General features: G+C 45.5%; 1 protein-coding gene across 1 annotated transcript in view; it reads left to right on the top strand.

Annotated features, from left to right (window-relative positions):
- The window catches only part of LOC138357610 (serine-rich adhesin for platelets-like), a 159,563-nt gene that overhangs the window by 73,490 nt on the left and 71,820 nt on the right, over positions 1-14,253 (top strand). Inside the window, 1 exon segment of the mRNA XM_069314602.1 lies at positions 13,004-13,148. Coding sequence (XP_069170703.1) covers positions 13,004-13,148 — 145 coding nt within the window.

The raw sequence follows: 14,253 nt of genomic DNA, 5'->3' as shown, positions 1-14,253 counted from the left end.
TCCTCATGACTTCGGTAGTGTACTTTTTCTTTCTGAAGGGGTTCTGTTCCCTTCTCTGTTGACTGGGCGCTGGGGGAGCAGCTTGCTCTGTTGCCTCTCGCTTGGTCCCGCTGTTGGTGGGCGCTTTGGGTTGTCTTCCGGCCTCTGCTGGCGTCGGAGGACGGCTTCTCCCCCTTGGGGGGGGTTCAGAGCTGGCGGGGTGGGCTTCTTCCCTGCGCTTCGTCATTTCCTCTTCGTGGGTGCGTGGGGCGTGGTCAATCCGCCCCATCCTTCTGGGCTTCCCGTCTGCTCTTTGCAGTCATGAGCTTTTCCCGTCTGCTCTTTGCAGTCATGAGCTTTTCCAGTCTGCAGTTCTTCTGGACTACTTCCGTCTGCGCCCTGGATCCTCTGCCCTGCTCGGAGGACTGTTGTCTCCTGTTCGGATTCTGTTAGGGCCGGGTGCATGGATGGTGGACCTGGACCTCCAGGTCACTTCTTGGCACGTTCCTCTCCAGTTTTTCTGGGGCTAGCACGGTTGGTAATTACCTATGTGTACTTACCTAAGTGTAGTTACAGGATGAGAGCTACTCTCGTGGTGTCCCGTCTTCCCAGCACTCTTTGTCATATAATGCTTTGATTATAATTGTCATATTGTCATATAATGATTGTCATATGTCATAATATGTCTTCATATGATTGTCATACAATGCTTTGGTGGTGGGGCTTCAGGTTTGCTGTTTTTATTGCATTCCCTATTTTGTGAAGGGCACTTTGTATACTCTTTGCATCTTTACCGGATCTTAGTGCCCTGTCTGCGTCTGAGATTCGGTGTCTGGCCTACCTCGACGACTGGCTGGAGTGGGCTCCCAGTCAGTCCGCTTGTCTGCTCGCCAGGGGATGGTTCTTTCCAGATCGCTGGGTTTGGTTTCCTGGTGATCTGGAGGTTTTACCTTCTGTTTCCGTCCCGGGTTCGGTCCTGGGCCTTGTTTCAGGCTCTTGGGCCCCTCATTGTCTTCCCTCCAGAAGTGTTACTGTGGCTGTGGTCCCGCCTTTGGCTGTTCAGGAGGGGGTCCCGGGTTGCTCAGCGGTTGCTTGGGCGGTTGTGCGGGAGTTTGCGCTTCGGCGTGCTTGTCTGCCCGCGGAGTCGGGTTTGGCTCCGGCGTCGGTTGGTTCCTACGGAGACTCCACTTCCGCCTCTTGCATTCCTTGGGTTCCTCTGGGGATCTGGTGTTGGTGCTGCGCCACCAGCTTCCTCTTTGGGGTTTTCGGGGTTCCGTGCCTTGGCAGCTCCCCGAGCCTTCGCTCGATGTGTTCACGGACGGGTCGTCTCTCGGCTGGGGCTTTGTGAACAGTGCTCACCAGGTCGGCCGAGGTTGATGGAGTCTGTCTGTCCGTCGGGCTCACAGCCCGGTTCAGGTGTTCATGGCTGTCTGGTTTGCGCTTCGGAGGGTTTGGGTCACTAGGTACTCTACCATTCAGCTCTGTTTGGACTGTTCTCTGGTGGTTCTTGCCGGAACCACAGGGGGTTTGGTTACCCGTGTGGTTCGTGTCCGGGGTGTGTCCTGCGTCCTGGTGGACAGCTGTCTCGGTTCATTCCTCTTCGTGGGTTGGCCAGTCGTCGCCGATTCGTTTTGTTGGCTCTGTTGGGCTTATGGACTCCTGGCCATGGACGTCTTCGGGTCGGCGTGGTCTAGGCGTCGCCCGTTTTGTGGCGCCCTTCCCACCTGCGAGGACTTCACGGTGGAGGCTTTCGGCAGGCCTGGTCGAGGTGGGGGGTACCTGTACCTCTTCTCCCGGTCCAGCTGTTGCTTCGGGTTCTGGCTCGGTTGCAGCCCATTCCCGCGAGAACAGTCCTTATGGTTCCACTGTGGCCGGCCCGGCCTTCTTTTCAGACGCTGCTTGATAGGTGTCCGTACCCGGGGCGTTTTTCCTGAGGCTTCGCCTCTTTCAGCAGGCCGCATCGGTCCTGTCCGTGACTGGTTCGGCCTTCTCTTTGGCTCTTCGCGTCTGGTATTTTGACGCAGGTATCGCCATCTCTATGGTGTTCAGGTGGCTTTGTTGACGGTGTCCCACCTGCGAGCTTCGTCTTGGAGACTGTATGACGTTTATTACGTCTTCTCGCGTTTTGTTTCCCCTCCGGCCTGCTCATGAGTCGCCCGAGCCATCCTGGTCCTTGTTCAGGGTGCCTTCTTCTCTTCCCCTCAGTTTGTGGTAGCCCCTTCGGTTTCAGTTTCCTCCTCTTTGGTACTGGTGGTAGCTTTATTGGTGTGCAGCCTTTCTCTGTCCTGGCGACGGTCGAGACGGCTGCTTTCCGGAGGGGTTCTTGGGGTATTGGTACTTGTTTGGTTTGGCCGGGGGGTGCGTCCTGTGTTGTCCAGTTGTGCTTTTTGCTGTTGCCGGCGTACCGTGCCTGGGGATGCGCTGTGGTTGATCCGGTTCCTTCGTTCCCTGTTTTCAGGGCTCGGGTCTCCCGGGTCGTCCGCAGTGTTTTCCTTCTTACTGCGGTCTGTCTTTGCGCCCGTGCTGTTCAGACGTTTGCAGCAATTGCTGCTGTGTTGGTGACGTCTCGGGCTCATTTCGGGCGCAGGGAATTGTGGGTCGCACAGGTTTTTGGCCGCCCATCCATGTGTGCGTCTGTTCTTGGGCGTTCTTGTTGCCTTGGGTCGCAGGTTTGTGACCGGTTGTCTTGGCTTTGCGTTGCAGAGTTTGTGGCGGCCGCCTCCCGGGTTAGCCCTTTCTTTTCCTTCTCTTTGGGTATGAAGCTCCAGGGAGCCGTAGGGGCTCCCCACAGAAAACCAGCGTTGAATGTAATGAAACGCCATTTTCTGGGTGAGCCCCGGAGGCTCCCTGGAAACCCTCCCTCCCACCGGTCGGCGGTTTTTTCGCGTTGGTTGAAGCTTAGCTTCCGAACTGGAGCTTGGCAGCCGGCGCGGTAGGTCCGGGGCTCCCCCCTCCCCCTCCCGGGGTGGGGAGGGCTGCGCGGACGATCGGCGCGGCAGTAAAGTGTGATGTTTGCTTGTTTCCTTGGGATTGTAGGGAGTTTTCTACCTCTCTGTTCGGTTTTTGTTGTAGTTTCTTACCATGTGGGGTTTGTTTTGTTACGCCTACCTTTCTGGGTGCCTAACCCCGGTCGATGGCAGATAAGGAAAACCCCCAACCATATGGGGTTTTCCAGGGCCATTGCTCCCTGAAACCTCTCTGAAGGGGCCAGGTTCTGGCGCTGGTCCCTGGTAGGTCTGAACTCCTTAGCTAATGTCCCGGTCAAACATAACACACATTAGCCCGATAAGCTCCAGGGAGCCTCCGGGGCTCACCCAGAAAATGGCGTTTCATTACATTCAACGCTGGTTTTTTTTAGTGTCCCCGTGGCCCAGTCCTCGACCAGGCCTCCACCCCCAGGAAGCAGCCCGTGACAGCTGACTAACACCCAGGTACCTATTTTACTGCTAGGTAACAGGGGCATAGGGTGAAAGAAACTCTGCCCATTGTTTCTCGCCGGCGCCTGGGATCGAACCCAGGATCACAAGATCACAAGTCCAGCGTGCTGTCCGCTTGGCCGACCAGCTCCCTTAATGTGGAATAGGAGACCATAGACCCCAGGCAACCTATATATTATGTGAGAAATCTTTAAAGAATTCTGATAAAGAAAGAGACCTAAGGGTGGTTCTAGATAGAAAACTATCACCTGAGGACCACATAAAGAATATTGTGCGAGGAGCCTATGCCACGCTTTCTAACTTCAGAATTGCTTTTAAATACATGGATGGCGATATACTAAAGAAATTGTTCATGACTTTTGTTAGGCCAAAGCTAGAATATGCAGTGGTTGTGTGGTGCCCATATCTTAAGAAGCACATCAACAAACTGGAAAAGGTGCAAAGGCATGCTACTAAGTGGCTCCCAGAACTGAAGGGCAAGAGCTACGAGGAGAGGTTAGAGGCATTAAATATGCCAAAACTAGAAGACAGAAGAAAAAGAGGTGATATGATCACTACGTACAAAATAGTAACAGGAATTGATAAAATCAACAGGGAAGATTTCCTGAGACTTGGAACTTCAAGAACAAGAGGTCGTTGATTTAAACTAGCTAAACACAGATGCCGAAGAAATATAAGAAAATTCACTTTCGCAAACAGTGGTAGACAGTTGGAACAAGTAAGGTGAGAAGGTGGTGGAGGCCAAGACCGTCAGTAGTTTCAAAGCGTTATATGACAAAGAGTGCTGGGAAGACGGGACACCACGAGCGTAGCTCTCATCCTGTAACTACACTTAGGTAATTACACAAGTGAATTTTCTTATATTTCTCCGGCAGCTTTGTTTCGTTAGTTTAAATCTATATCCTCTTGTTCTTGAAGTTCCAGGTCTCAGGAATTCTTCCCTATCAATCTTATCGATTCCTGTTACTATTTTGTACGTAGTGATCATATCACGTCTTTTTCTCCTATCTTCTAGTTTTGGCATATTTAATGCCTCTAACCTCTCCTCGTAGCTCTTGCCCTTCAGTTCTGGGAGCCACTTAGTAGCATGTCTTTGCACCTTTTCCAGTTTGTTGATGTGCTTCTTAAGATATGGGCACCACACAACAGCTGCATATTCTAGCTTTGGCCTAACAAAAGTCATGAACAATTTCTTTAGTATATCGCCATCCATGTATTTAAAAGCAATTCTGAAGTTAGAAAGCATTGCATAGGCTCCTTGCACAATATTCTTTATGTGGTCCTCAGGTGATAGTTTTCTATCTAGAACCACCCCTAGATCTCTTTCTTTATCAGAATTCTTTAAAGATTTCTCACATAATATATAGGTTGCCTGGGGTCTATGTTCTCCTATTCCACATTCCATAACATGACATTTATTAACATTAAATTCCATTTGCCAAGTGGTGCTCCATATACTTATTTTGTCCAGGTCTTCTTGAAGGGCATGACAATCATCTAAATTTCTTATCCTTCCTATTATCTTAGCATCATCAGCAAACATGTTCATATAATTCTGTATACCAACTGGTAGATCATTTATGTACACAATAAACATCACTGGTGCAAGAACTGAACCCTGTGGTACTCCACTTGTGACATTTCTCCAGTCTGATACATTGCCTCTGATTACTGCCCTTATTTTTCTATCAGTCGGAAAATTTTTCATCCATGTTAGAAGCTTACCTGTCACCCTTCCAATATTTTCCAGTTTCCAGAACAACCTCTTATGTGGAACTCTGTCGAAAGCCTTTTTTAGGTCCAGATAGATGCAGTCAACCCAACCATATCTTTCCTGTAATATCTCTGTGGCTCGATCATAGAAACTGAGTAAATTCTATACACAGGATCTTCTAAATCAAAAACCATACTGTCTGTTTGATATTATATAATTTCTCTCCAGGTGTTCTACCCATTTAGTTTTAATTATTTTTTCCAATATTTTGACTATTACACTTGTCAATGATACCGGTCTATAATTAAGAGGGTCTTCCCTGCTTGCACTTTTGTAGATTGGAACTATGTTATCCTTTTTCCACACATCAGCTACAACTCCTGTAAACAGGGATGCCTGAAAAATCAGTTGAAGTGGAATGCTGAGCTCAGGTGCACATTCTCTCAGAACCCATGGTGAAACTCCATCTGGACCAACTGCTTTGTTCTTATTTAGCTCCTTGAGTATTTTTTCCACTTCGTCTTTAGACACCTCTATGTGCTCTAAGTTGTTCTCTGGAATTCTTCGATTTCATTTTGATTTCAAATCTTTTCAAAATTTCATTTTGAAAAGATTTCATTTTGTACAAGCACACTTTGGAACTTTTCGTTTAATGTTTCACACATTTCCTTTTCATTTTCCGTGAATCTATTTCCCATTTTCAACCTCTGAATATTATCCTTTACCTGCAATTTGTTGTTTATGAATTTATAGAATAGACCTGGTTCTGTTTTACATTTGTCTGCAATCCCTTTTTCAAAATTTGTTTCTGCCTCTCTCTCCTCACTGCCGTGTAGTTGTTTCTCGCATCTTTGTATCGCTGGTATGTTTGGGTGTTTGGCCTCTTCCTGTATTGATTCCATTTTTGTGTCTTTTGGTCTCTGGCTCTCGCAATTTCTGTTGAACCAATCCTGTTTCCTAGTTCTGCATCTCTGTTTTGGTATAAATTTTTTTGTGCCTTTATCATATAATTCACAAAACCTGACATACATCTCATTCACTTCCTTGCCTAGCAACAAGTCTGTCCAATTATACTCACTAAAAATTTTTGCAAGGTTGCCATAATGTCTTCTCCTAAAGTCAGGTTTTTCAATTGCATCAACCTTCATATTTTCTTCCAGATTGTAACGCATTGCATACTTTATTCCCAAAAAGATGTGTCACTTTTACCCAAGGGAGGAAGGTACTGAATGTAAAATATTTCTTCCTCCTTCCTGGTAAATATCAAATCTAGCATAGAGGGAACGTCCCCTTCCCTCATCCTCGTAGCTTGTTTAATTTAACACTTTCACGCATCCGAGCAGACCGCCGTTGTCACCAATATTATTAATCAAACCGCATGTGTGCCGCTCTCGGGAGTCACGAGAAAAAATATTTCTATAAAATCCATTTATTATCCTATCAACTTGGGAATAGTTTACAAATGTTTGCCATGAAATTTACGTTTTCTCTAATATCCGAACAGCTTATTAAAGAGAACGTCGTGACAGTGAATCATCGTGGTAAAACAATTGTATTATTGACACGACGAGTATAATCGACGTAGTTTTTATATATGTTGCCGGTCGAACGCATCCTTGTGTGACCTTTAATACTTATGTTCTTATAGAACATTCTATTGCGAGCACATTGGTACAAAAATGAAATACATACATCGACAAATAAAGTCAGGACAGTGAATTGAATATACACTTTTCAAAGCGAGTTTCGCCGATATGCCGCCGCGGGTAACACTTCGGCCACTTCCCACACTGTTTTGGGTGGGCTACGACATTGAATCTATATTTATATGCATATGTCCGTGTAGAGAATTTTATTGCGATTCCAATGATACCACAGTTAGCGATGTAGGACAACTGTAGGCTTCGCAACCATTAAGAGAGTGGAAACATTTTGTTGCTGTTTGGCGCCCTCGGCGAGTGATCTGAATAGTTTTTTATTTGGTGTTGATAGTCCTTATGCTTTGGCGGCATTTTATAGGTATGTTCTTATAGACAATTTTATTGCGAACACAGTGATACCAAATTTAAATACGTGAGCCTTCAATTATTGTCAGGACAGTCAAAAGAGTGTACACTTTTTCGGTCTTACCGTGTAGGCGCGCGAACCGCCGAAAGCGCATAGGGTATGATTTTTTTTTGAACGCCGAGAGCGCGAAAGTGTTAAATTAACATGTTGATACAAGAATGTTTCCAGAATGAGGTCTACAAATTTACAGGTCCAAAAATCTTCTGTTTTAGCTTCATATGCTTCCCAGTCTATGGATTTCAAGTTGAAGTCGCCGACTATCAACAGTCGTGAACTATCGTTATCCGCTCTCGCTATGATCTCTCTCTCATTATTGTTATAAGACCTTCTCGTTTACTATCTAGCTCCTCCTTTGACCATGTGCTGCTTGGCGGTGGACTATATGCATTTATGATCATTAGTTTATCATCCTCATGGCAGATCTCTAGTGCTATTATGTCAACTTCTTGTGGATTGGATGTCATTATTTCCTTCACCTTTAGGTGTTCTTTCACCAGCACAGCAACGCCACCGCCTTTCCTAATTTTTCTGTCCCGTCTCCAAATTGAGTAGCCACTTGGGAATATGACCTCATTTAAAATTACATCTTCAAGTTTTGTCTCCGTGAGTGCAACAATGTTTGGTGTCTGCAGCTGTATTACATCTCTTAACTCCAGTATCTTCGGTCTCACTCCATCTATGTTGGTGTATGCAATCTTCAGGAACTTGTTCCCCCTCTTCTTATTTTTCACTCCCCCTTTCTCTAATGATTTTGTTGGTTTGCCTTTATGTACCACTTTACTGGTCTGCCTACCCCTATCACTTTGTAGAAAAAAAGAATTGATTTCTTCTTCATTCCTGCTCTCATTTAAATGTTTTGCCTCGGCGAGGTTCAGTTTCAGCGTCTCTGTCTTCTTTTGAAAGATCTTGTCTTAACAACCACCCTTTCCCATCCTCATCACTTTGTAATTTTCTAGCATTTCTTAGTACTTCTTCCATCTGTTTGGCACCATTTAGGGTGATCCTCAAAGGTCGATCTTTCCCTTTTACATATCTGCCTATTCTCCTGTAGCCGCACACATTCTCTATAGTTGTAAGACCTTCCACGAGGCCAACAATTTTATCTACTACTTATGCTTCTTCTACAGCTCTTTCTGACCTAGATGTTATCTCCTTTTCTTTGCAGCCAAAAATTATCAGGGACTTACTCCGATCAATTGTGTTTTGCACCAACTTCGGGTTAGATGCCAATTCTTTTCTCACTTCCAGCCTAATGTTTGTTTTATCTTGGTTGCTGCAGTGTTTGACTTCCTTTACTGCTTCTTCAATTTTTTCCTTCTCCTTGGCCACTTGTGCATAGGTGAGTTGCATATCTTTCTTGCACTGTTCTATTCCCTGTGTAACTTCCTCCATCTGTGCTGACAAAAACTGTTTCTCCTGTGGAATTTCCTTACCTAACCTATTGTAGTCATTTATGTTTAAATTTACTTTAACTTCTTCCAAAGCTATTTTTAAGTTTATTTTCTTCTTCCATGGCTTTGCAATTTGTTTCCAATTGATTCTTATCCTTGCACAAGTCTTTCACTAAACCCTCAAGACATAAAACTTTGCTATTTAAATGGTCATTACTTTCTTTCAATTTACTAATTATTTCTACATGAGAGGTCACTATAGTATCTAATTTTAATCTAACTGTGTAAACAGAGTGGTAGACAATTGGAACAAGATAGGTGAGAAGGTGGTGGAGACCAAAACCGTCGGTAATTTCAGAGCGTTTTATGACAAAGAGTGCTGGGAAGACGGGACGCCTTTTTTTTAGGCCATTACTCCTTGTGCCTCTCTGAGGGGGGCCAGGTTCTGGCTCGTGGTCCCAGGTAGGCCTAGGTGCCTGAAACAATTAAACACTATCACCTTCACTGTTTTTGACATCATAGTGCCAGAGTAAATTTCAAACAATTATTTATCGCACTTAAAATATCCTTTACCATCGAGCATATATTAGGAAGTGACCTCTCGTTACAGGAATAATATCAAATAGTCAAAGCACTGGGTAAATGTCTCCAGTCGACCAACAAATTGGGCCGCATCTGAGCCGTGTCACATTTATACCTGGCACAGTAAACAGCTAAACACAGAAAACAACTGGCTCATCGCAGCACCAAGGATAAGCTGACGCTATAAACACAACATACTGCCCTACTGTGCGGCAAGTCTCCCTCTAACATCCACCTCTGTTTTAGTCGCCGCTCCTCTATCTACAGCACAACGCAACAAGCACTTTTGAAACTCTTATCATTCTCAACATAAACGCGTCTCCCAACACGTGTACTCCTGCTGTCATCGGGAGGACAAACCCTTCATGCAAACTGCACCTACTATCAAGAAGAAGAAGAAGAAGAAGAAGAAAACTCCATTCACACTGACTGATGCCCAATTCTAATAATATACATACCAGCCTGGATAGCTCCGGGGAGCCTCCGGGGCTCACCCAGAAAATGGCGTTTCCATTACATTCAACGCTGGTTTTTTTTTATCGTATATGATGGACATGTGTGTCCTTTACAATATGTATACATTGGAACATTCATAATGTTCCATGGAACTGTGATACATGTGTCAGTAATGTGTCCACAACAAATGTTCACTGGCACAATATTACCTCTTCATTATTCAATATATTTACAATATTTACAGTTTTTCACACTATTTCTGGGGGAGCTCTGTCGTCTTCCTGGAGCTATTCAGGCTGGTATGTAACTATTAGCTTTCTGGCATCAAAGTGCATGGAGCTCTTGCCTACATGGAACCACGAGCCAGAACCTGGCCCCCCCCCTCAGAGAGGTGCGAGGAGCAGGGGGGCCTATAGAAATCCCTGTGTTGTTGGAAACATTCTATTTCTGCCATCAACCAGGTCTGGTACCCAGAAAGGTAGGCACCCCAAAACAAACCCCTATTCTGGTGAAAATATTGCTACTGAAAGCAGACCGAGTGGACAGAACTCCTCGAATGAAAACTAGCAAACGAGTATAACTAGTTTGCTAGTCATGTCGGTACTGGGCTCATTATGAGGTTCCGGAGTCGTCCTGGTTGATAGACTATGTATGCTCTTTTCGTTGGAGGCTTATCACACATTCTGCCGGTCCCACACGCTTGTGTGTGGGGAGGCTCAGACGGCGTTGCAGGTTTTCCTGGGGGGTAGAATTTGAGCATCTCAATGCGTATTGTTCTGCCCTTCCACGGGATGTTGGTGTGATGCAGCTTCACGTGCTGGTTTCTTCCCTTCGGCTGTGGTGGCGGAGGCTTTGTCTTCACATGGCCTGCTATCTTCGGCTTTGCATTCTTCTCCTTCCTTGATGAGGGGCAATGGGGGGGGGGGTGGCTCTCACTGTTCATTCATGCCTGGTCCCATGATTTGTGGGCCTTTTGGGTCATTTCGTGAGGCCTGCGGTGGTGTGACGACTCCGGAACCTTATAATGAGCCCAGTACCGACATGACTAGCAAACTAGTTATACTCGTTTGCTAGTTTTCATTCGAGGAGTTCTGTCCACTCGGTCTGCTTTCAGTAGCAATATTTTCACCAGAATAGGGGTTTGTTTTGGGGTGCCTACCTTTCTGGGTACCAGACCTGGTTGATGGCAGAAATAGAATGTTTCCAACAACACAGGGATTTCTATAGGCCCCCCTGCTCCTCGCACCTCTCTGAGGGGGGCCAGGTTCTGGCTCGTGGTTCCATGTAGGCAAGAGCTCCATGCACTTTGATGCCAGAAAGCTAATAGTTACATACCAGCCTGGATAGCTCCAGGAAGACGACAGGGCTCCCCCAGAAATAGTGTGAAAAACTGTAAATATTGTAAATATATTGAATAATGAAGAGGTAATATTGTGCCAGTGAACATTTGTTGTGGACACATTACTGACACATGTATCACAGTTCCATGGAACATTATGAATGTACCAATGTATACATATGGTAAAGGACACACATGTCCATCATATACGATAAAAAAAAACCAGCGTTGAATGTAATGGAAACGCCATTTTCTGGGTAAGACCCGGAGGCTTCCCGGAGCTATCCAGGCTGGTATGTATATTATTAGATTTTGGCATCAGTCAGTGTGAATAGAGTTGTTGTTGTTCTTCTTCTTGATAGTAGGTGCAGTTTGCATGAAGGGTTTGTCCTCCTGATAGGCCTGCAGTGGCGTTGGATGGCTCCTTCCTCTTCGAGGGTTCGGGGCTGGCTGAGTAGGCCTCTTCTCCTGCGCTCTGTCGAGTCATCTCGGAGTGGGTTCGCTTGGGCATGGTCGAAATGACCTTGTCTCTCAGGTGGGTTCCCGCCTGTTTCCAGTCCCAAAACAGGCCTGCGCGAACCTTCGGTTCATTCTGGACTTGTCGCTTCTGCACCCATGGGTTATTACCTGTCCTTTTGGATGACTACTCTGTCCCATGTCCGTCTTCTGTTGGGGCCGGGCTATTGGATGGTGTCCCTGGACCTCCGAATGTGTCTTGGCGTGTCCCAGTGTGTCCGGAGTTCAAGGACTGGCTCAGTTTTGTTGTGGGGCATCAAGGTTGCCGCTTTTGTTGCCTTCATTTCGGCTTGATTCTGGCGCCCCGTGTTTTCACACGCCTTACTCGGGTCATGCTGGCCCACCTGCATCTGTTTGGTGTTCGGGTTCTGGCCTACCTCGACATCCAGCTGATTTGGGTTCCCAGCCAGTCTGGGTGTCTGCTCACCAGGAATTTGGTTCTTTCCTGGCTCACCGGGTTCAGGTTCTTGGTGAACTGGCGGCAGTCCCATCTCGTTCCCTCTGAGATTCGGTCTTGGCTGGGTTTGTGTAGGGTGCTTGGACTGCTTCCATGTCTCTTCCTCCAGCGGCTCTGCTTCGCCTGTTTCTGAGGGGCTCCCGAGTCACAAGGCGGTTGCTCGAAGGTTTGTGTGGTAGCCTGAACTTTGCCATGCTGGGCTACCCGCCGCTGGGTTGGGTTTGGCTTCGTCGGCTGTTCTGGTTCTTCGGGGACGTTCCTTCCGTCTCGTGACTGCTGGGTTTGGCCTCCAGGGGCTTACTCTGACACTGAAAAAGATGTCTGATACTTATTACTCTGACTGAAAAAGTTCTTTCTAATATGTGTATAGCTCCTTTAAGTACAAAGTTTCCTCATGTGTCCTTTTGTTCATGTTCTGCCCATGCTAAATAATTTGGCTTTCTCCACCCTGTCAATTCCTCTAAGAATTTTTTAGATGGTGATCATGTATCCCTAACTCTTCTGTCTTCCAGGTGCATGAGGTTTAATTCCCGTAGTCTTTCCTCGTAACTCATACCTCTGAGCTCTGGGACTAGTCTGGTGGCATACCTCTGAATCTTCTCTACCCCTTTGTGTAGGGTGTCAGTAAGGTTCGGACTTGGAGTGGCAGGTGGGTGTGTGTTGCAGTTCTCTGTTAGGGTTACTGAATTGCTGGTTGTGGGTTCCCCACTCCCCTCTGGGGTTGTTGGGTTCGGGTGCTATAATACCTCTTATTTGTGCAGTTACAATAACTCTGTGATGATTGTGATAGAATTGATGTTTATTATTGTTGCTTGCATCTTTGCCAGCATGCAAGATGTTAATGTGCAGTACACTGAATTCAGTGGTCTTGCATTTAGTTTGGAGGAGGTGGTAGGCAGGTATTATTAGATAGATACATAGATACTACAATAATTATTATTATTATTATTATTATTATTATTATGTTACTGTGAACGTTAAAAATTAACAAGTTATTTATACAGTATATTGTATTGAGTAATACATGTTGTAAGGGCATTACAATATATATGGCTTTCTTTATAGGCTGCAGCCGAGGAACGTATATGTTTCAAGCGTGCCTCATCTCGTATGGTGTACCTCAACCTTGCCGTAAATGCTATTAAAAGGTTACGGACTCAACAGCACGCTGGAGAAGCTGCTCAAGAACTTCTTGATAGAGAACCACAATGTAAGCCTTGAATGATGTTCGTAAAGGATTCATATTTTCTCTCATTTCACCTCTTTGCATTTCAAATCTAATTGTAGCTGTATCAATCTGTCTCCAGGTGCTGTGATATTTTCTCTTATGCTTTGAGATGCTCTTCCTTGAGCTGCTCTTCCTTGAGATGCTCTTCCTTGAGCTGCTTATCTTTAGGTTCTTTTTTTCATGTCTTGATGTAATTCTCTTTTATACTTCTACTATCACATGGGGGAAGGAACCTGCCTACTGTTTGTATAACACTGGTACAGTACTCCCATCTAGGAATAATTTTCCAGATTCTCGGACTATCCGGGAGTACAAATTTCCAGTACTCCACCGGTGTTAACGGGAGCATTGCTGGGTCATTTAGGTTAACGACCATTATACTTGAAATCTTGATCAGTCTGACTGTTGAGGACATTTCCAGTATTTATACCAATAAAATCAGTTTGAATGGTTTCCTATGTATACATTGGTGCATTTCTATTTATTACCCTTTAAAATGCAGTTCAGATCATAGATTGATTTTAACCATTCTTATCCAGTTATTATAATATTGATGCTAATATGTCTTATAATGTAATTGTGTATTATTGTGAGCTAGTAGTGGTGCTTGCTGGGGGTGTTACTTGAGGGCAACTAACCCAAGTGGCCTCGAAGAGGACAGGAAGCCAGTAGCTTGTCGAAGGTCCTCCCATTTGCCTTCATGATCTTTTCCAGGGATATTTTGAAACTCAGCACAGTTTTGGCAGTTACAGCTTCGACGAATAGCCAGTTCCATGGGTTAATAACCATGTGGGTGAAAAAGCATCTGTTCCCAGTCCTACATTGTGGCTTGCTGAGCTTGAAGCCATTGTTCCTCGTTCGTGTTACATCTGAGCTTCTGAAGAAAATGTCTGGATCAACATCCTCTAACTTGTTCAGTATTTTAAAAGTTTCAATAAGATCTGCCCTTTCATGCCTGGTTTTCAGTGTTGTTTAACCCTGTGGCCTTGAGACATTTCTGATACGTGAGATGACTTAGCTCTGGAAGGACTTTTGTGGCCAAGTATTGCACCTTCTCCAGAGCAGCTGTGTCCTTCTGAAGATGAGG

Source organism: Procambarus clarkii, chromosome 79 (assembly GCF_040958095.1).
Source record: "Procambarus clarkii isolate CNS0578487 chromosome 79, FALCON_Pclarkii_2.0, whole genome shotgun sequence".
Lineage (NCBI taxonomy): Eukaryota > Metazoa > Arthropoda > Malacostraca > Decapoda > Cambaridae > Procambarus > Procambarus clarkii.
This window is presented reverse-complemented; position numbering and strand designations above follow the sequence as displayed.